At 47.2% G+C, this 20,306-nt stretch overlaps 3 protein-coding genes across 5 annotated transcripts; 1 reads left to right on the top strand and 2 right to left on the bottom strand.

The window, feature by feature from the left end:
- The first annotated feature begins 311 nt into the window (after window positions 1-311).
- On the top strand, window positions 312-8,880 carry rars2 (arginyl-tRNA synthetase 2, mitochondrial). Of its 2 annotated transcripts, XR_011984167.1 has the most exons (21): window positions 312-485; window positions 651-724; window positions 898-1,000; window positions 1,087-1,170; window positions 1,322-1,419; window positions 1,576-1,631; window positions 2,014-2,097; window positions 2,827-2,903; window positions 3,212-3,370; window positions 3,921-4,027; window positions 4,531-4,626; window positions 4,755-4,815; window positions 4,914-4,990; window positions 5,670-5,794; window positions 6,145-6,212; window positions 6,296-6,405; window positions 7,374-7,469; window positions 7,706-7,780; window positions 7,865-7,928; window positions 8,081-8,285; window positions 8,577-8,880. XR_011984167.1 is itself a non-coding variant. In XM_023810274.2 (20 exons), exons 1-20 carry the CDS (start codon window positions 450-452, stop codon window positions 8,165-8,167), a joined length of 1,737 nt encoding a protein of 578 aa, XP_023666042.1. In that variant the 5' UTR covers window positions 312-449; the 3' UTR covers window positions 8,168-8,484. The 2 variants fall into 2 exon arrangements, 1 of the variants encoding a protein (XP_023666042.1); XM_023810274.2 differs by lacking the exon at window positions 8,577-8,880 and having other exon boundaries at window positions 8,081-8,484.
- Window positions 8,881-8,919: 39 nt separating this feature from the next.
- slc35a1 (solute carrier family 35 member A1) lies at window positions 8,920-13,689 on the bottom strand. The gene is made up of 8 exons (XM_023810276.2): window positions 13,471-13,689; window positions 12,195-12,372; window positions 11,932-12,091; window positions 11,537-11,689; window positions 11,004-11,070; window positions 10,190-10,366; window positions 9,775-9,909; window positions 8,920-9,676 (listed from the first exon to the last, which is right to left on the bottom strand). The coding sequence occupies exons 1-8, from the start codon at window positions 13,628-13,630 to the stop codon at window positions 9,543-9,545; spliced, it is 1,164 nt and encodes a 387-aa protein (XP_023666044.2). The 5' UTR covers window positions 13,631-13,689; the 3' UTR covers window positions 8,920-9,542.
- A 670-nt stretch (window positions 13,690-14,359) lies between these two features.
- Window positions 14,360-20,181, bottom strand: cfap206 (cilia and flagella associated protein 206). 2 transcript variants are annotated; one of them, XM_072702947.1, is made up of 12 exons: window positions 19,776-20,179; window positions 19,596-19,679; window positions 19,391-19,481; window positions 19,079-19,267; window positions 18,532-18,690; window positions 17,494-17,708; window positions 17,203-17,322; window positions 16,899-17,097; window positions 16,119-16,256; window positions 15,661-15,854; window positions 15,377-15,520; window positions 14,360-14,787 (listed from the first exon to the last, which is right to left on the bottom strand). In XM_072702947.1, exons 1-12 carry the CDS (start codon window positions 19,881-19,883, stop codon window positions 14,560-14,562), a joined length of 1,869 nt encoding a protein of 622 aa, XP_072559048.1. In that variant the 5' UTR covers window positions 19,884-20,179; the 3' UTR covers window positions 14,360-14,559. The 2 variants fall into 2 exon arrangements, with proteins under 2 accessions (XP_072559048.1, XP_072559049.1); XM_072702948.1 differs by lacking the exon at window positions 16,119-16,256 and having other exon boundaries at window positions 19,776-20,181.
- Between the last annotated feature and the right edge of the window lie 125 nt (window positions 20,182-20,306).

Below are 20,306 nucleotides of genomic sequence, written 5' to 3'. Positions count from 1 at the left end.
CTGACGGCATGATCTGACCTTATGTACTGGACATAAATGGTTTCACAGAGCAGAAAATACACAAACCGCCTTTAATGGGATAAAGTATGGGCTGCTAAAGATACAGAGACTGCCAAAATAATACATTATTTTATTAATGCAAACTATATTGCGGACACGAATAAAATTAAATTATCATCATCCTGATTCTACAGCACTCTGATCCGCGCCATCCGTTCGAACTGTCAAGCCACGCCCACAGCGAGAGTGACGCGAATCACGTGAGAGTGAGATGGGACTCATGAGGCGCCAAGATTGGTCGGTGACTGCAAGCGTGCAGTTCAAAGGTCAAATCGAGGGAAATGGCGCTCTGAATGTCATCCGAAAAGGGGTGCGGAGGGGTGTACCGGGCTAGTGCCTTATAGTGCTGTTTCATATTTTTTTTTATTGTTTTTGTTTAAATTGTATCGATGGCTTGCTTTTTTAGAAAAAATATAGCCTCGAAGGTAATGGGGTCTAGCTGCTTTTATATTGTATTCATAGTTTAGCGAACCGACAAATTCACCGTGTTAACTTTCTGTTGATGTTAATGGTTTTAGTTGATTTTATTATTACACATTTAATTCACTGAACAAGGTACCCGTTGTAAGAAATATATATTTTTATTCCAGCTTGCCAAGATTTTTGGACAGCCTGAGGACTCTTTCATTTCAGCTGTGTCCACCATACCTGTGTCAAAAAAACAGTTAAGTGTGATATACTTGTGTGAAAGTGTACGCGTGGACATCACGAGAAGATAACATAATGTCCTCTGTGCAGTCAAACTGACCTTAGCGTGTCATCACTCCTTGGTCTCGTTCTATCACATATATATCTCTGCTCTTGTGTTCTCACTTGATGTTACATGTAAATTTCCAGGCAATCCTCTGACTTCAGGCTGTCAGTGAGCCACCTGAGGCAGAAAGGCTTCCTCCCGTCTGCCGAAGACATTCAGACGCAAGCCGAGTCACTGGCTAGACAAGTATTGTATATGAAATTGTTGTTGTCATATTAAAAAAACACATTTGCAAAACATATCTTATAAAAAACATCTCTCTTACTTTCCAGCTGAATCGCGACAGTGTGGTAGATGACGTAACAGTTGGGCGTGCAGTGATCAATTTCAAAATAAAGCGAGATGTTTTGGCAGAGGTAACTCGTTTTTTAATTCCTCTTTTTTTGGATTTGTTGGATAATTATCAACGCACTGTAACACCGAAGAACAGATAGCCACATCTTTGACTATAAATCGACGCATGGATTTTTTTTTACATGTTGTAGTGATTGTCTATATTTTCTCAAGAAAATTTTAGAACAGGTGTCGAAGGAGGGTCACATGTTTGGGTTGAAGAGTGCTCTTCTCTGTGGTCAGCAGAAGGGAAGAACGCTGGTTGAATTCAGGTTGGTTCTTATGCATGTAGAATGTTTGACAGCTTTGTGAGCCGCTCTGTTTATTTCAGGGAAATGCTGTGATTTGTTTTGCTTGAGTATGGATCATATATTTGCTGTTTTGTGTTTGAACTATTGTAAGAAACGTCTTTTTATGTTGTTGAACAGTTCACCAAATATCGCTAAAAAATTTCATGCCGGACACCTGCGTTCTACTATTATTGGTAAGGGTCTGTTTTCATTGCACATCAGAGACGAGTTCTGCATGCATGTCTGAATGGTCAGCTCTCTCTTCATTACTTTGTGGTTTAATGTGTGGGAGCACTGTGATTTTTACACCTTCAGGGATGTGGGCCTGATTCCCTTGATTTGCCTGGCTCTCTATTAGCAGAGTCCACCTGCCGCATCCCCTTTGCTTCCTGCTTTGTACATGTTAGTTGAATGAATGGATTTATGTGGGTGTGTAATGCATGGTGTTGTCACTAGAGGGCAGACGTAATGCAATAACATTGAGAGGAATGACGCCTTCGTTAAATAACATTCTGTTAAAGTACAAACAATTAAAGTATAATTAGGTCACTAATCGTATACGATTATTTCTTACAGGTAACTTCATCTCTAACCTGAAGGAAGCTCTAGGAAATGATGTTGTGAGGATTAATTATCTCGGGGACTGGGGTCTGCAGTTTGGTGAGTTTGGGTGAATACAGATAAACGTCTATATCTAGGCTTAGAGTCGCTTTAACCAGCTTAGAGTTAAAGTCATGAACGATGTCAGCCTGACCCAGTGAACCAGGAGCATTCATGCTGCCTAAACTGAGAACTAACACGTCATTCAAAGAGACGTATGACCCACCGGGAAGCTGTTCGGGCTGCCACAGGAAAATGAGTCTGCATAAACATCGCATGTCAGCGAGCCGTGGCGCGTCACCTTGCATGCCCTTAATCATGGTGCTGTGATAAGAAAGTGTCTTCAGTTTTATAAGTTTGCATGTTTACATGTTTAAATACTGAGTGTTGACTGTTGTAGATGGTGGCTGTAAGATTTAAGCATTAGATAAATATAAATATTAGCTTTGCAAGGCTCAAGTGAGCATATATTCATGTATTTAATGTAACGCGGCACAAAAGAAGTGAGTTCTAATTTGTTTTTCTCAGTAGAGATGTACACTTTTCCCCCTGTTATTCTTAACGCAAATATTATGTTTATTAGACTTCAGTGTTTTGGTTTATCCATTATTCCCGCAGGTCATTAGCAGTGTCGGGCAGAAGAGCCTTATCAGAAACTGCTTTTTAATAACAATGAAACATTTTTAAGAAATTCATTCAAATTAGGGAGCAGTCTATGGAAATGGCTGCAGGTCTGGGGGGCTGTTTGGCTTGCTGATTTCTGCCTTATCTGTCTGCCTTGGCCTATAGGGATGCTTGGGGCTGGTTTTCAGGACTACGGCTCACAGGAGGAGCTGAAAGCGAACCCCTTACAGCACCTTTTTGAGGTGAGGTTTGCCGCTTATCCCCTGCGCACATTTGCCTCCGGCCCCTTGGCCTCGCTGACGTTAATGCCCCTTCAGAATGGAGGAAGTGCTGCGGTGGTGATTTTACACTTTCAGTAAGAACATTTGCCAGGTGTTACAGACGCTGATCGCTCTGCCTCAGGGATACGGATTCGTTTCCCGCCTCGACTCTGTAGGTCATTTAGGGTCACCGGTGTCTCTAAGTTGCACGCATAGTGTCTGTCGGAGAGACACAGACAGAGACACCCGGAAGGTCCTGCGATGATCAGAGTGCTGCTCGGGCCCTGCAGGTGTACGTGCGGGTCAACGCCGAGGCGGAGAAGGACGAGGGGGTCAGGCGGCGGGCTGGGGAGTTCTTCAGGCAGCTGGAGAGCGGGGAGGAGGAGGCCCTGGCACTGTGGAGGCACTTCAGGGAGATCTCCGTGGGGGAGTACCAGCGTATCTACCAGGTACGGGCCGTGCGGCCGGGCTCTGGGTCCGCGGCGCTGGGGCAGCCATGCCGGACTTCTCTGACTCTCACGTCACTAATCTGACAGCATTTTAGAATAGCCGAGTAGTTATTCTGTAATTAATTAGGTGATGTAATGCAGTACTCAGGAAGAATTAGCAAACTTACATGTAGGATTATGAAGCTTTTGTCTCACTGCCAAAGGCGGATCCACTTTTATCCCTCAATGGAAATAGCAGAATTATTAAAAATATTTTAATTCTCATTCTGTTTGCAATAATGTGTCGGAAGTTATTAAATTCCATGGGAAATTTCTTAGCAGTATGTAAGGTAGGAGGTGTGTGAGATAAAGGGTCCGTCAGCTTTGTCTGGGGCGGCCCAGGTGGGGGTCACAGGCGCCGAAGTTGGTGTCGTTCCACCGAAGCCGCCCAGCCCTTCCCCACGCCTGCCCTCAGGGCCCATGTGTCCAGCCCTTCCCCACGCCTGCCCTCAGGGCCCATGTGTCCAGCCCTTCCCCACGCCTGCCCTCAGGGCCCATGTGTCTCTCCCAGCGTCTAGGGATCTGCTTCCATGAGTACTCGGGCGAGTCGCTTCATCAGAAGCAGGCCCTGGACGTGCTACAGCGACTTCGAGTCCAGGGGCTCCTCAGAACCACAGAGTGAGTTCCCGCACCTGCGTGTGTACCTGCCTGTGTGCAGGGGTGGGGCCACAGGGCCCAGCTGAAATCTGATTGGCTACCGGAGTGCCCCTTCCCCTGTCACTCACTGATGTCTAAACCTGTCGTTGACTGATGGTAAAGTTGTCACCTCTGTATGAATTATGGTCCGTGGTCTCCCACCATAAAAAAAATCCCAGAATTTCCCCCCGAGAGTACCTAAGAACACCAAAAGGCAAGCGTCTCTCCGCTGTGATGAGCGTAATTGTGCGTATATCCAGCTCAGCGGTATGGACGCTTCGTGTGGCACACATGAGGATACTCGCTGACTCAGCTTGTCACAACCATGTTACCCTGGAAGATTAGTGTAAAGATGCATTTTTTTTGTTAATCTTAAACTGTGCATGTGTCCCTCCCTGTTGTAGTATAAGCAGATTGTTTACTGGTTTAGCTATTAATATAAAATGCAAAGTGATGACGTTTTTGCTTCCATTTGCCCCCCGCAGGAAGGGCACGGGGGTGGTGGACCTGGCGGCTGCTGGGGACCCGTCCTGCTTGGCCACCGTGCTGCGCAGTGATGGGACCTCGCTCTACATCACCAGGCGAGTGGCTCAGTGCTGCCCCCTGTGGATGACGGTCCTCCCTCTCAAAGCCACAAATGCACACCGTTTTTTTTCTTTCTTCTTTGCAATAAACAAAGATTGGAGATGGTTCCTCTGCTTCCCCACAGAGATCTTGCTGCAGCTATCGATCGGAAGGAGGCGTATGACTTTGACGAGATGATTTATGTGGTGAGAAGCTTCTCGCATTTCTGTCTTTCCTCTTTCAATCTGAGGCTCGAGGCACATTTCCAAGTGGGGGGGTGTTTGTGTGTTTTATCTTCATGCAGACAGATAAAAGTCAAGAGGGCCACTTTGGGCAGGTCTTTCAGATCCTGCGGGCCATGGGCCATCAGTGGGCAGACAGGTAACACTTACGGTGTGACACATTGTCCCAGAACCGGGGGGGGCCTGCATGCCGCTTAGTTAAAGCTAACCTGACCATTCAGAGCCTAATCTATGCCCCCTAGGGAGCACTGTCAGGTACTGCAGGGTCTGGTACATCCGGAATGACGAGGGACCTTAAGATATTAAGACAGGAAACGCTTGAGTTTGTAACTTTTGACTATTATTGGTCAAACATAATCTTGATTTGATTTCATTATAATGATTAATTATTATAATTATTACATGCCAATGGAAAAGATGGGTTGCTGTTGTTGCTTTACTGCCCGAACGTCTGTATGTGTGTGTCCCTGTCTGTACGTCTGTGTCTGTCTGTACGTCTGTATCTGTGCGTCTGTGTCCCTGTCTGCATGTTTATTTGTACGTCTGTGTCCCTGTCTGTATGTGTGTGTCTGTGCGTCTGTGCGTCTGTGTCTGTGCGTCTGTGTCCCTGTCTGCATGTTTATTTGTACGTCTGTGTCCCTGTCTGTATGTGTGTGTCTGTGCGTCTGTGCGTCTGTGTCTGTGCGTCTGTGTCCCTGTCTGCATGTTTATTTGTACGTCTGTGTCCCTGTCTGTATGTGTGTGTCTGTGCGTCTGTGCGTCTGTGTCTGTGCGTCTGTGTCCCCGCGTCTGTGTCCCCCGCCCGTTCCCCGCCCCAGCTGCTGCCATGTGCCCTTTGGCCTCGTTCGGGGCATGAAGACGCGGAAGGGCGATGTGGTTTTCCTGGAGGACGTGCTGGAGGAGGCCAAAGGCAGAGTGCTGAGGAACATGCAGGCGACCCGGAGTAAGGAGGGGGGGGGGCTGGCAGATGGGCGGGGGCTCGGGACGGGCTGGCAGACTGCTGTATTCACACACACTCGCACACAGCGGCCAATTTAGAGACACCAGCTCTCTTCTGGCTGCTTCCTGCACACGTCGCTCCTGAACAAGGGGCTGCCGTTGTCGTTAGTAAGACGGTCAGACTGCAGGAAGGTTCCCCCACGCCCAAGATAACTCTGTTGTTCTTTGACTAGGATCTTATCTTGCGGTGGCCGCTTTATGATTCTTTCTCCAGTTGTTCTGACTTCCAGCACCTGAGCATCGTCTCGCGACGTTACTGCTGGAGCATTTTATGACTTTTTTTTTTTCCTACAGCCAGCAAGGAGCTGGAAGACCCTGACATGACTGCAGAGAGGGTGGGGGTTGCCGCCCTCATAGTTCAGGTGAGCCCCTCCCCCATGGATGTGGCCCCTCCCCCAACAGGAAGTAAGCCTATCAGAAAATAACCCTACTGTGTCTCCCATAGGATTTCAGGGGCCCCCTTGAGTCTGATTACAGCTTTGACTGGGGGCGGGTTCTGCAGACGCAGGGAGACACCGGCGTGTTTCTCCAGTACACACACTCACGCCTCTGCAGGTACAGAAGCGACTGATCTGGGGTCTTGAGGCGGCCGCTGCAGCCAGGATGCTTAACAATCCCTTTAGTCATGGCGCTACTCCTACTGTTACATAAGAACTATACAAACGAGAGGAGGCCATTCGGCCCATCGAGCTCGCTCGGGGAGAACTTAACTAACAGCTTGTAACTTCACCTCATGACAAATTGCACAGTGGCCCTTACAGAACCAATGGGGAAGCACTTCAAGCCCCACCTGGATGATGCGACGGCAGCCATTCAGCACCAGTACGCTCACCACACAGTAGCTAAGGTGAAGGGGCAGGAGAGAATTCACCAGTTAGATACTGGGGAGGATTAGGAGGCCAGATCTGAAAGGGCCACAGTGGGCAGTTTAGCCAGGACATCGGGGTACCACCCTTACACTTTCAGAAGATGCCCAGGGACCTTTTATGACCTCAGAGTCAGGACCACAGTTTCACATCTCATCCAAAGGACGGCACCATTTTTACAGCACTGGGATTCCCCCTGTTTGCCACACCAACACCTCTTCCAGCCTTCCATCCAGGTACTGGCCAGGCCCAAACCTGCTTAGCTTCTGGTTGGTTACCTCATCTGAGCTGCAGGTGCTATGGCTGCTGACACAGAAATGTTTGTGCTCATGTATCCTTACAGTGGGCTGGCAAAACATCATGAGGCTTAAAGGCATAGAACCCAAACCATAAGTTCCCCCCGTAGTGTGGGGCCCTGATACACACCCAGCTGTTGTATGGTTCACTTGGTGTTAGGTGCTGTCTAATGGAAATGGGGCGTGTTCCACAACGCAGGATTTCTTCATTAGCCCAATAGGAATGTTACTTCTATCTCCTCCTATTGGCCAGTTTTCACGTTATGTGTAAGTTATCCAGCTAACTGGAAAATCCTGCTTTGTGGAATACCCTCATCGTTGAGCAATTTATTTATTTTTTTAAACCATGGTGTAATTTCAGTTTAATGCGGATGCATGGAAGCGGACAGTGGGGGCTTTTGGACCCCGCGCTGCTGCAGGAGGAGCAGGGGGCCGCGGTCCTGAAGCAGCTTCTGCGGTGAGCCTGTGTGTGTGTCCCCCCCCCCGCAGCTGAATGGGGTTCATAGGCATCTCTCATAACAGCATTCCAGCTTTCAGGCCACTGACAGCAGTCGAGTAGAACTGGTTTGTTTTTCCACACTACCGGACCATGGTCTAATTCCCTCCCCCCGGCTTTCGCAATCAAGAAATGTCACCCACAGAGGAGTCCCGCCGATGTTGTAAGGTGTAGCAAGGTGTATCTGTGATCGGCAGGTACGACGAGGCCTTGCTCCAGTGCTCATGCGATCTTCAGCCCAAGCACCTGGTGAATTTCCTCCTGGCGCTCAGGTAGGCTGTCGCCCCGCCGTCGCCCCCACCTGGCCGCACGCTGGCATCGCACCCACGGCCTTGCATTGTGTCTCTGCCTTGCAGTCACCTGGTGGCCGTGGGGCTCAGGACGTTACCTGTGAAGGGCAGCCCCCCTCCCCTGGCACAGGTAATGCCTTACTGCCGGTAGTCGTGACAACGAAACTGCTGTCCTGAACGGCTTTAAGCTGCCGCCGTTACTACAACAAAGCAACCAGTGTTTGTGCTGAACCTGGCACAGGACCAGACCGCTGACCCGTTTTCCACTTCCTCTATCGACAGGCCAGGCTCCGCCTCTTCGACAGTGCCCGCACCGTCCTGGCCAATGGCATGAGGATCCTGGGTGTCACGCCAGTAGAGAAGATGTAAAGGCCGCAGACTCTGACCGGTCGTTGTCACTGCCGCACGCCAGTAGCGGAGGAGGAATTCCCGTCGGGAACGCCGCTTTGCCAAAGGGAGGGAACGCCGCCTTTCAGCTGAATCACAGGCACGTCACTCAGGCTCCCTCCCGTCAACCTTCAGTAACAGCATCTGAGGATTATTACTGGATGGAGTGACAAGTGTGTATAATATGCACACCAGTCTGTGAAGAACAAGCCTATTGGTGTTTGTACAGTTCCGGGTGTGTGCATGTTATGGTGTAATCCTAATTATTGACATTGGTAATAAAACCATACCTAACTATACATGAAATGGAACATACCCTACTGGAATGCTTCTGCAGTATTACTTTACTTAGGCAGGTAATACTGGTACTGAATATCGCTGCCATTTTCAGACGGGCATGACTGTGGACGGCTGTCCAGCAAGGTCCTCGTCCTGCTTTAAGCTCCTTTGTCAACTCCATCCATCCTGAATAGGACAAGCGGTTACAGAAGATGGGTCACCCGGAGGTGACAGGTGAACGGCAGGGAACGACCCAGGATGGGGCGCCAACCCATCACAGGGCAGATACACGCACGTACGGGCAACTTAGTACCCGGGGTAACCCCACAATGACGCAGGGAGAAACTCTACAGACATGGAACCCTGGCGGAGACTCGAACCCAGGGCCCAGAGGTGTGAGGCGACAGCGCTAACCGCTGTGCCGTCTAATGACAGGAATTTAGAAATCACCCGACTAACACCATATCATACTTTATTGGATGATACTTTATGGGCAGATTGTTCGTCAATTAGGCACAATTCATCACGATGATCAGGGTATCAGCTGCTTCACAGCCTCATGTCCAACATGCTCCCACTTCTTCAGTGATTCCAATGGCAAAGATAATGTTACAGTAACAATTTACACGTAATTAATGTAGCATCACGAAATCCCCAAAACCGCGCAGGAAGTGCAGATGTGTCCTTTTGTGACTCAGAACCTCAACATCCCAAACGCCGCTCTGAGCTCTATGCGGACGCACATCCACGCGAGACTGTTCACGATCAAATCCACGCGTCCTTCCCCAACTCAACTGACAGTCACGAAACTTCAGAACGACCAGAATGTTTTGTCGACCGTCTCCCCCAATTACAAAACCTAAATCAGCCCTCAGGCAAGCAACATAAAATTAACACTGGTGAGAGAGGAATTTAAAAACAAATAATAATAAAAAAAACATACTTCTGGAAGTCCTGTGAATAAAGGTGTGTCCATTTCACCTCACACTCCTTCAAAGGTTCCTATGCTGAGACCTCCTTGCTCCTGTCTAGCACCAGGGTGGCGGGGAGAGTAAAGCACGGGGCAGTGGTTCCGATCTCACACGGCCAGCAGCTTCTGCGTGGCCTCGCGGTCCTGCTCGGGTCGCGCCAGCTTGCTGGTGTCCTGTTTCGGCAGGCCGTACATGTAGATGGAGATGCAGACCAGTATGGCGCCGCTGGCAAAGGTGGCGGCTGTAAGAGAGAACGAGGTCAGTGGCGCTTCAGGACCCACCGGAAAGCGTGTGACCACACCTGTCGGCGAGACGCGGTGCTGAACGGTTCCGACTCACTGATCTGTAACCCGAAGAGGAGGACCGAGGCCACCGTGGACAAGACGATGGCGGCAGCAGCGGAGAAGCCCTTCATGATGTTGTCCGTGTATTTCACCACTACCGATGTGTAGAGACCGCCCATGCTGGCCAGCACTGAGGAGGGCAGGGCAGGGCAGGGCAGGGGAGGGCAGGGCAGGGCAGGGCAGGGCGACAGAAACCACAGAACCCATGGTGAGAAGTTCAGGGCGAGAGCTAGTATCCTCTGGCTTCCCTCATCCGGGTGTTTTGTTCAGATCCCTGCACAGCGTCGGGTTCGGCGAACGCACCAACAGCACGAGCGCCAGATCCGTAACGTGACACATTACAGGTAACAGGAAGTCAGGCGCGAACAGAGCCAGCGAGAGTGTCATTAAATACAGGAGTGTCGACTTACGGATGACGAAGCACACCCAGGGCGTGTAGCCATAGAAAAAGCCCTTCCGCAGCACCCCACTGCCGTCCGAGATGAAGACGCCCGCCAGTGTGACGGCGATCCCCGAAAGATACATCTGGATGTTTCTCACCCAGAGGGACGTATCTGAGCTTTTCAGCACCTTCTCGAAGTACACTCCTGTTTGGAGAGAGAGTGAGAGCGTCTGACTAAGACACGCTCACTCAGCCGGCATACAAAGCAGTCTTCGGGGCCCTATCCCAGTTTCCCCACTATCTCTGGACATGCTGGTTGCTGTATCATCATGAACATCATGCCTTTGCCCCAAATAGAGCATGACAGCAAGCTAGGGTTGAGTCAGCACTGTTATTCGAGAACATGTATAAAATCAACAACGAAAAAAAAGTTTAAATATTATTTTAGCAGCAATAATTTGTTGTGATTAATCTGTTCTCAAAAAAATTTGCAGTCTATTCATTCTATTCAGTCTCCATTCTGAAGTTTGCCTCTGCCTCTTTCGCATGAGCTCTGCTTGCGCTCTCCGAGCCAATCAAGCGAAACGATGCTTTCATATTGGTAGGGGTCAGCTGGCCGGGTCTCACCGAGACGAAGTGAACCTGCAAATGCTGCAAGATGGCCGTCTGACAAACACCTGCAGGATATTTGGCACATGTTCATGTGTAAATAAGGCAAATATTTTCTTAGGAGTCACCTCTGTGGATTTAGTGATGACTGTGAGAGGTGTGTGTGTGTGTGTGTGTGTGTGTAAGAGAGAGAGAAAATGCTGCTATGAAATGCAAGCGCAGAGCGCCAGTACCTGCAAAACCAGAACACAGCACAGCTACCGCGATGGCCAAGAAGCCGAGCAAGGGGTTCTGCTCAACCTGAAAAATGAGGGGGTTTGGGCACCTTTAACAAGGCAGACAGATGGCTATGCTCTTTCCGCACCACACTGATTGTGGAGTGTTTGGGCAAGACAACAGGCATTCACATTTCCTATTCATCAAATGAACGTAGGAACACATGCATCGAGCAGTCAGTCAGCTCTGGTGAACAGTGAACATTATTATGGAGCACGCCATAGCGCAGGACCACTGAAAGGGGGCGCCACCACAGAGACACTGGCTTCAGATCGTTTTATAACCGGTCCCAACAGTCACAGCCAGAGACCAGCGCTATCGGGAACTGACACACAGAGACCAGGGCTGTCGATCGTATAGGAACTGGCGCTATATGGGCACCAGGTTTCGGTACCTGACCCTAGTCACTTCCAGGGGTAAAGCAGCACAGACGACACCCCAGCACAAAGGCTCGGGGACAGCGAGGGCCCGCAGGGCCGGGCGGCCCTACCTGCACTTTGGTGGCTTCGGCAGGTTTCCACTGCACAAGGGTGACCCCCCCGCAAAGCAGGAAGACGGAGAACCACTGCAGCCGGTTGAGGGAGCGGTTCAGCATGAGGACCGTGCACAGGGCAGTGCAGGGAATCTTTAGCTGGTAAGTCACCTGGAGAAAGAGAGCCGCACTGGATTCATCACATGCCACGCCCTGCGCCCATTTCATTTCATTTCCCAAAACATTTCTGAGTCCAGATAATACAAATGCTTTTTCCTTCATACAGATCACACGTGAGGAACCACTGAAGGAACCGCTCCTGATGAGAAATACCTCCAGGAGACAGACAGACATGCAGACTGTGCCGAGGGGAACTGGCCCTAAAGAGCGGGCAGAGGGGACGGGGGACGAACCTGGTACACAGCAGCATCCAGGTTACTCAGGGCCACGAAGGCCATGTTGTTTTGGATGGCGTACACCACCGAGGGCACACTCAGCTGCAGAAGCTCTTTGGGACTCCGGAACACATGCTGCACGATGGACATCCTCAGCTTACTCAAGTTCCCAGATTCCCTGCAAAAGCGTCAGAGCAGGGAGTTCCATCACCTTGGGGCCCTTACGGGGTGGGTGAAGACGACGATGGGAAATGTTATCGTTCACGGGCTTCGCTACTTACTTAGCCAGCATCCCCAGACTCAAAACCAGCTTGATGACCTCGGTGACACAAACGGCCGTGGTGGAGAAATACAGGTCTGAAGACACGGTGCGTGTGAAGCGCAAAGCCACTGTGTAGGTGGCAGCCACCAGAGTCATCACGGTCAGGCAGTAGAGTTTGAAAAACAAGCTCACCGGTTCTGAAAAGAGCACCACGGATTATGGTCTTTGTGAATTTCATTCCAAGATCAGGAGCAGGGCACAGTGCGTGTGAGAGGGTGGGCGACAGCTGGGGGTGGTCAGAGCACAGTAACCCGGCAGGAGTCAGATCAAATAAAACAGCACGCAGTACATGGAGCAGTTAGTCCACTTATCATTCCAGCAGGTTCACCCTTCTGGGGATTTCAAAAGTAAATATAATTTGTCAATCAGTCACCTAGTACTGACAAAAGGAAAGGAATTACAGCATCGCATATCAGATTAAACTATTCAAATTTCCTGACAAGGGCACTACAGTGTCTGCTTTTCTGCCTAACAGGTAAAAAATCAAGAAGCTGGTTTTCCAAATTGTTTTTTGTAGAATTAGCCTACTAGACTGAATAGGTTTGTGCTTGTACTTGCCAACAAGTGAAGTTACTGTGAAAAATTCAGAGGAACAACACTAAATTAAAATAATTAATCTTGAGACTTTTAATGAACCTGTTATTTAATTACATATGATTTACCCCTTTTATTTTTAAGGAAGGTGAGACCCATTGTTGGGGAATATTATAAAAATGAATAGACATTATTTAATTATTAAAATGAGAGAATGTCCTGCATTTCCCACAATTTAATGCAATACGAATTTCAAATCTAAAATGTACAACAGAAAATGGGATTTTTATTTTTAAACGGGACCACTTGAATGTCAACCAATGTAGTTTAAAAAGCAGCTTAACCTGACACTTTGAGCCCATGGGTAATACAAAAATGTACATTTCTCCATAACACTTTTCATAATGTTAGCTGCATCTTAAATAGCTATCGATTTATACCTATCCAGTCATTTTCTGGGACCACTTTTTTGTCACAGTGAACAAGGTGAATAGCTCTCAGCGATGTAAACGGTATTTTTATTTCAGCAGCTTAACAGCGCGAAATTGTATACACACATCCGAATGAAGATGTTGGCGTTACTGCTGAAAATGCTTTTAGTCGCAAGGTAAGAGTGACCCACTTGACTACATTAAGAAAGACAATTAGTTACGTGGCTACAGCCAGAATCATGTCATAACATATAAAGCTGGAAAACTTACCGTTCGCCATGGTGCTTTTGTTTTCTTTTTTAACCTTTCTGAAGATAGTTTTTTTTTTTAGACGAACAGCTACATGTCTAATAAAACTGCAGTGAAGTGCTGGCGTGCCAGGTATACACAGCAGGAGTGGCAGAGCCCCGCACAGGCGGCACACCGTCATTCATGCCCTGCGATCGCACTCGGGATGCAGCGTCTCTCACGCTGAACCGGATGCACTTCCGCGTTGGCCATTTCCCACGATGCTCAACGGTAATGACGTAATCTCAGTGGATTATATGTTATAACTGGGATTTCCCTAAGTAGGTTCTACTGACCGTGACTTCTCTCTGTATAAAATGTACTGTTTGGTTTATACTATGATTGGTAAAAATGTTATTAATTTGATAATTATTTTAGCAAAATGTCACATTCATAAATTGAATATAGCCATTCTAAACCTTCATTTATAGTATTTGAAAATAAACCAGGCAGTATGCTAAAACGATATTAATTAGTTATGAAAATAATAAAGCTGTGAAAATCATCCATTTGTGCTCTCTGCTTAATAATGTCATGTGTAGTGTTTCATAAGAACAATTCAAACGAGAGGAGGCCATTCGGCCCATCGAGCTCGCTTGGGGAGAACTTAACTAATAGCTCAGAGTTGTTAAAATCTTATCTAGCTCTGATTTAAAGGAACCTGAGGATTCAGCTTGCACTACGTTATCAGGAAGACTATTCCATACTCTGACTACACGCTGTTAATGTCTTCATTTGCAAGGCCCCTCCTGCTCTAATGTTCTGTCACCACTTTTCGCCTCGCAACGCAACGATGTCTCCGGCCTTCAATCTGTTCAAGAAACGGGGAAGTGTATTTCGTTTGGGCAGTCAAGAATGAAGGTGATAATGCTAAACGCATTTAAGTTTGTTTATTCGACAACACCGCGCTGGCTATTCTGTTTGAAACCACTTTCAGCTTGTCCAAACAAATTAATGAAATAGTTATTGTATCAACAAAAAAAAAAGAAGCTAATTTCTGGAAAAATTTCTGGTGATTAACATCATACATTTTAGATCGATAAAATGCATGATTGCACCATAGTTATAATTTCATTCATCTACAGGCCTTGTTAAATTAGTTTTTATTAGACGCGTTGTTGGGCTCTGTCCTCCACGAAGTCCTGCTAGGTACACCTGTGGTCTTGGGACGCTGCTCTCCCCGTCCTTCTTAGTCTGACAGGCAGCTTCTTTAGGCCTGTAGGTTTGCGTGACGTTATCCCTCCTCATATGGCTCAGATTCGTCTGCATTGAACTGGTCACTTTCGTGCGCAGATTCGCCTGGGGCAAGACACCGGCAGCTTGTGAACAACCTTTAAATCAATTTATAACATTAATACAATAAAATAAGTATCTTAGACATGTACCAACTCAAAATTCATTCGTTTCCCTGATACTGAACAAGTGATGTTTTTTTTAGCCAAAGCAACTTGCATTTTAAAAAACATTTTTACATTTATATGTTTAACTAGGAAAATCCAGGCTCGTGCTCAAGTTCCTCAAAGTACCTCAAGCAATAACATTCGGGATACAGGTCAAAGTCACTTCCAATAGGCAAACCTTATCAAGCATCCATCATATATCACTTTCTTTATAAACTGCTTGGGCAGTGGACAACCTGGTTTGCAGCTGTAAACACTGTACACCAGCTCTATGGGTGACTGGGCAACTTTTAGGCAATGTTGCTTGGGCAATGTTGCTTGGGCACTTTCAGTTTTGAAAAACTTTGATTGGCAGTGGGCTACTTTTCGTGATCATCTGGATCCAGAGGAGTGGCCCTTTGTCTCACCTGGCTGGTAGTTGCCCAGCAACATTGCTCGAAAAGTTGTCCCATGTATCATCACCCTCATACCGTAAAACAGACACACACCAGTTTGATTGCTTGTCTCCTGAGTTCCCATTCGTTCCATTTGTAGGACTTCACAATGTTGCTCTCTACTGGGTGGGTGTCCGTCTGTGTATCACCGTCACACTTAGCGACAGGCTGTGTCAGGTGCTTCCTCCCCAGCTGCATCTGCAGATGCAACAAAAGGGAGCGGAAACAGACTGTAGGTGGGTTGGGTGACAGATAGAAACATTACTGACCCAAAAGGAAATTGCAGGAATTATCCACTCTTCTCAAAAGGCACAGGTTTGGTGCAGAGCACCTCTCACCTCTGAATATGGAGTGACAGAAGAGAACTGCAGGTGGAGTTCTAGCAGCTGAATTAGCTCTGGAGAGGATTTTGCTTGCTCAGCTACCAACTCGATGCTCTCATCTGGGTTGGAGGCAAACTGACAGGCTGCCTTCTTGGAGCTGAAGACGTGATATTTATTCCTGTGTTTCAGGATGCCGACCGCGGGGTTACCTTGTCATAATTGAAACGTGAGTTAAAGCGGTGAAGCAGTATGTTTAGGTTTTTTAAATCCACGGCGAAAAAATAAACTATAATATTCTGGCCAGAGATCCACATTTTTGTTTTATCCCAGTTCCCTGCACACCTGTAAGGTGTTCAGAGCTCCCGGTTGCTTGGGCCAGGTGTTCTGGGAACTGGGATAAAACAAAAATGTCGTTCTGTCCAGTGAGTCCTGAGTACTGGTTTGAGAAACACTGCTCTAGTAATTGTGGATACCTGGCAAAAGAAGACCATATTTTATAAGTGCATTCGCACACATTCCCTTGTACTGAAAAGGAAGTGTATCCGCATTAACTGTAGTCTCTGGGAAGAACCACTCTTGATTTTTGAACTCGGATGGGTCAATGCGATTGTCTGCACCAAAGACAGAACACTGTTAGTAAATGACCACTATTGGAATTGTATCAGTCTTTACAAATATAATTCAAAAATTCTAATGGATGAATGAAAGAATGTGCAAAAAAAACTGCTATGCAAAAATTCATCGCATGAATTCCATGATTTGTGAGTGGCAGCACAAGGAACGAGGATGCCAGTCCACTCCAGGGCACACATAGGCACACTATGGGCAAATCAGAGACACTAATTAGTCTAAGAGCATGCCTTTGGGCTGCAGGGAGAATGTGCAGAGTCCACACTCAGAAGAGGCACGGAGTCTGTCTAATTACAAATGTTAATGAACACCCCACTGCATCGTCCCTTCCCAGAATCACATGGGCCTAATACTGTCCTGGTGGAAACAAATCAAACTTCCTTAGACATAAACTGCCAGAACTAATAATATTTACTTGATTTGTAAATAATTTGGCTACTCTGCTCCCGGTACCTTTACTTGTCACACAGAACAAGAAACTGGAAACCACAATTGTTCCTTTCTATTAGCAATGTCCACAGCATTTACAGTGTTAATGAGAGCACAGTGTTGCAGAGGGGAGTAACGAATGGAGTGAGATTTTAGAGGGTAATGACCATCTTGGCGATATGAACTGAAGGCACCTGCAGATTCTTTCATTCTCTGCTCATCAGTCTTCACCTCCACACCCTCCAGAAAGATCTCCAGCTGATCCTTTGGTAGTTGCCATGATTGAGCACCCAGGAAGGGCTGAAGGTCGGCCACCATGCTGTTGAGAATACTCAGCAGGTACATCTCATCTTGAAGTCCTGACCACAGCTTTGCCAGAGCGGTGAAATGGGGCTGAGGGAGAACGTGCCACTAGTCACCAATAAATCTACCATCTCCTGTGAGCCAGTCGCTGTACAGGAGCAATTCACAGCAGATAAGTCAAGACAAGATACTTACGAAAACCTGGGCTGTGGGAACTGCAGTCTTTGAGTGGACAATGATCTTCAGCTCGTCCATCTGCGCTTGCAGCTCTGACTGCAGCGATTGTGTTTGCTCTTCACACACCCTAACATCCGCCTAGGGGCAGATGTGCCATACATTGGATGTTATGTTTCTTGGAGTAGGAGTCTTTTACAATGCTCATTACAACTACGCCAAATGTACTTATTTTACTAAACATTCCAATATAATTTATCACCTTTATAAAGACGGTTAATTTCACATAACTCCATAACTAATTTAACTCACCAAAATGAGTCCCAAGAAGGCCTCGTGTTGTCGAGCATTGTACAGCGCTTCCTTCAGAAATTCAGGTGGCACAGTGCCATCCTTGAGAGCGATCTCAGCGGCCTGCAAACCCTCCAGCAGAGCTATGTACTGGTAAGACAGGTTCTGAGATGCACCAGTTTCGAATTTAATGTGCTTGATGCTGGTGGAGATGGACTCATTCAAGATGGCCGGCACTGAAGAAGAAAGAAAGGACCACTTAGAAAGACAAAGCATATGTCCCCAGCTCTTGAATGAGCTCTAAGTGTATTTCACACAAGACGTCAGTGAAGCAGTATGTTGGAGCACATCTCCAATTAACGCTATTGCACTGATGAACTTAGCTTCTACTATATGCTTAGTGTCAATATCAAATACCATTCTCAGGGAATTACTGCTTCCTCTTGGTGAGATGGTTCAAAGTTCATTGTCAATGTATATTCAGTGTTTTAGCTCAAATGGCAATCAGAAACGCAAACAGTATTTTAAAAGTTGACGCTGACAACAGCCTAGAACCTTCTGTCTGCAAACTTGCTGGACAGACAGCTTGTATAATTACACCATACTCCAGTGTGACCTTCATGCTTCAAGCTATAATATAGGTGCCTCACTAACATGGGCACACATTTATGGTGCTAATATTTGTATGTTCAACTGTCACGACATGTTCGGTTCATCCCCCAGTATGACCAGTAGGGACTGCTGCTGGTCCTCTGGATCCCTTCTAATTCTCCCTAATTGTGTCTTACTTCTTATCCCCAATCCTATTGTGCCAACTGTCCACATCTGCATTGTGTCAGTCCTTCGTTAGTCCTGTGCTTCAGTTCCCCACTTCGGTCATTGATGTCAGTCCTCTGGTTGCCTGGTTCCCATCCTAATGTCCCCGTTTTGACCCCTTGCAGTCTGATTTGTATCCCTGCTCCTGTTCCGTTCAATAAAGCCCCTTTTGCTTTACTTAACACCTGCCCTCGTGTGCTTCACCTTGCAAACCACGACGTCAGCCTTGTTTAGGGAACTCACAGTCATCGATAGTGCTTCCTCCTTTTTTCCTGTCCCTGTTGAAGAGTCGGATCCCGGTGACAAGCATGCTGAGCTCCTCCAGCTGCTGCTCCTTGTCCTTCCTGCTGAGGGGTATGAAGACGCCCAGCTCAGGCTGGGGGAAGATGCTGCGCAGGGCGGCTAGGGGATGGGCGGATGGACGGACACACACACACACACACACACACACACACACACACACACACACACACACACACACACACACACACACACACACACACACACACACACAGGAAGCCACAGGAGTGAGCAGGGACTAAAGCTAAAATCATGTCAGGTGTCAAGGCTGCTGTCTGACAATGTAGTTTTGTTGGTCTTTAACGAATAACCAAATTAGTTTATCTGTAAAATTTATGTAAGGAAATCCTTTAAAAAAAATCTAAGTATACATTGTAGGTAATATTGATAAAAACTGAATGAGTCTTATTTTACAGTTTATGGATGGAACCTGAGATATTTCACGCAGAACACAAATTCTATTTCAAATCCTCGATAGCGAAGCGGCTACCTGCGGCCTCTCGCACAGTGCTGATGTCCGTAGCGGAGCCCATTCTGGAGCGGAGCAGGACATAGCTGACGATCTTGCCGTAAACGGTTTCCAGCTCGTCACGGGACTTCGCTCGGCTGTCAGTGATCTCGCGAGTGACCGGGATCAGCTCAGCCTGCAGCGCGCGCCTGTGCTCTTTCAGGTACTCCTCTGAAGGCAGCATTACAATGAAAAATGACGCAATAAAAGATTTAGGGCAATACATTATAAGATGGCATCTATTTTGTCTTCAACTTAAATTCTGGTGAGAGGTACGGGGTAATCCCTACTTACGTCGGGAGGTGTAATGCATGTCAAAATAAGCCTGCATTTTGATGGTGTCCACAGAGGGGCTTTGCCGGTCCACAAGCCGCTGCACGCATCTCTGTGGAGATTACAGGTTAATCATGTAAAAAGTTACACCTCCAGTAAACCAATTTTATATATATATTTTTTTAAGTCAAAATAAATGGGTTTAGTGAATTTACTATAGGCCTACCTCGATTACTTCTTGGACATCTTGCTTTGTAATAGTCCGGTCAACGTTGAATTGATTTTGTGGATCTAAAACAACAGCTTTTACCTAAAAACAAATAATATATACACACAGCTATTTTTTTGACGGCAAACAACTTACCGAGCAGTAATACTGCAAAGTAGATACACACGCATTTCTTACCATAAATGTAGCTAAAGTTTCTGATACGGTTTGGCCCTTGGCAAGGCATTCTTTGACAACTTCGCGAATAATACTTTTTATGATATTTCCAGCTGGAGCATACGACATCTTCACCTTGTCCTAAATACGTGACAGTTGAAAAACCAGCCCGGATTAAAAAGGCTAGTAGTCGGAACCAAAATGACGCGTGCGCTTCAGAGAAAAGCTGACATGTTTCAACTAAGAGAGAAACCTAACCATTAACGTAGGAAGACTCAGATCTTAACTTTTTCCTAATTTACACAAACTACGATTCCGCCCCCGTAAGCGCCGCGTTACTCCGCCGCTCTGCGCGCGGTTGCTATGGCGACCGGACAACAGAGCCCTGTGGATCTTTAAACGCAGTTTTTTTACGCAGTCGTATCATGCTTATGAGGGGAAACCCAAAAATGTGCAGGGCTCGGGCCCCCCAGGACCGGAATGTGACACCCTTGTCCTAGGGGAAACCCACATTGTAGTCGTTTTGTGCCTGCGACTTAGCAAGCCAATTTC

This window comes from Paramormyrops kingsleyae, chromosome 19 (assembly GCF_048594095.1).
Source record: "Paramormyrops kingsleyae isolate MSU_618 chromosome 19, PKINGS_0.4, whole genome shotgun sequence".
In the NCBI taxonomy this organism is placed as follows: Eukaryota; Metazoa; Chordata; class Actinopteri; order Osteoglossiformes; family Mormyridae; genus Paramormyrops; species Paramormyrops kingsleyae.
This window is presented reverse-complemented; position numbering and strand designations above follow the sequence as displayed.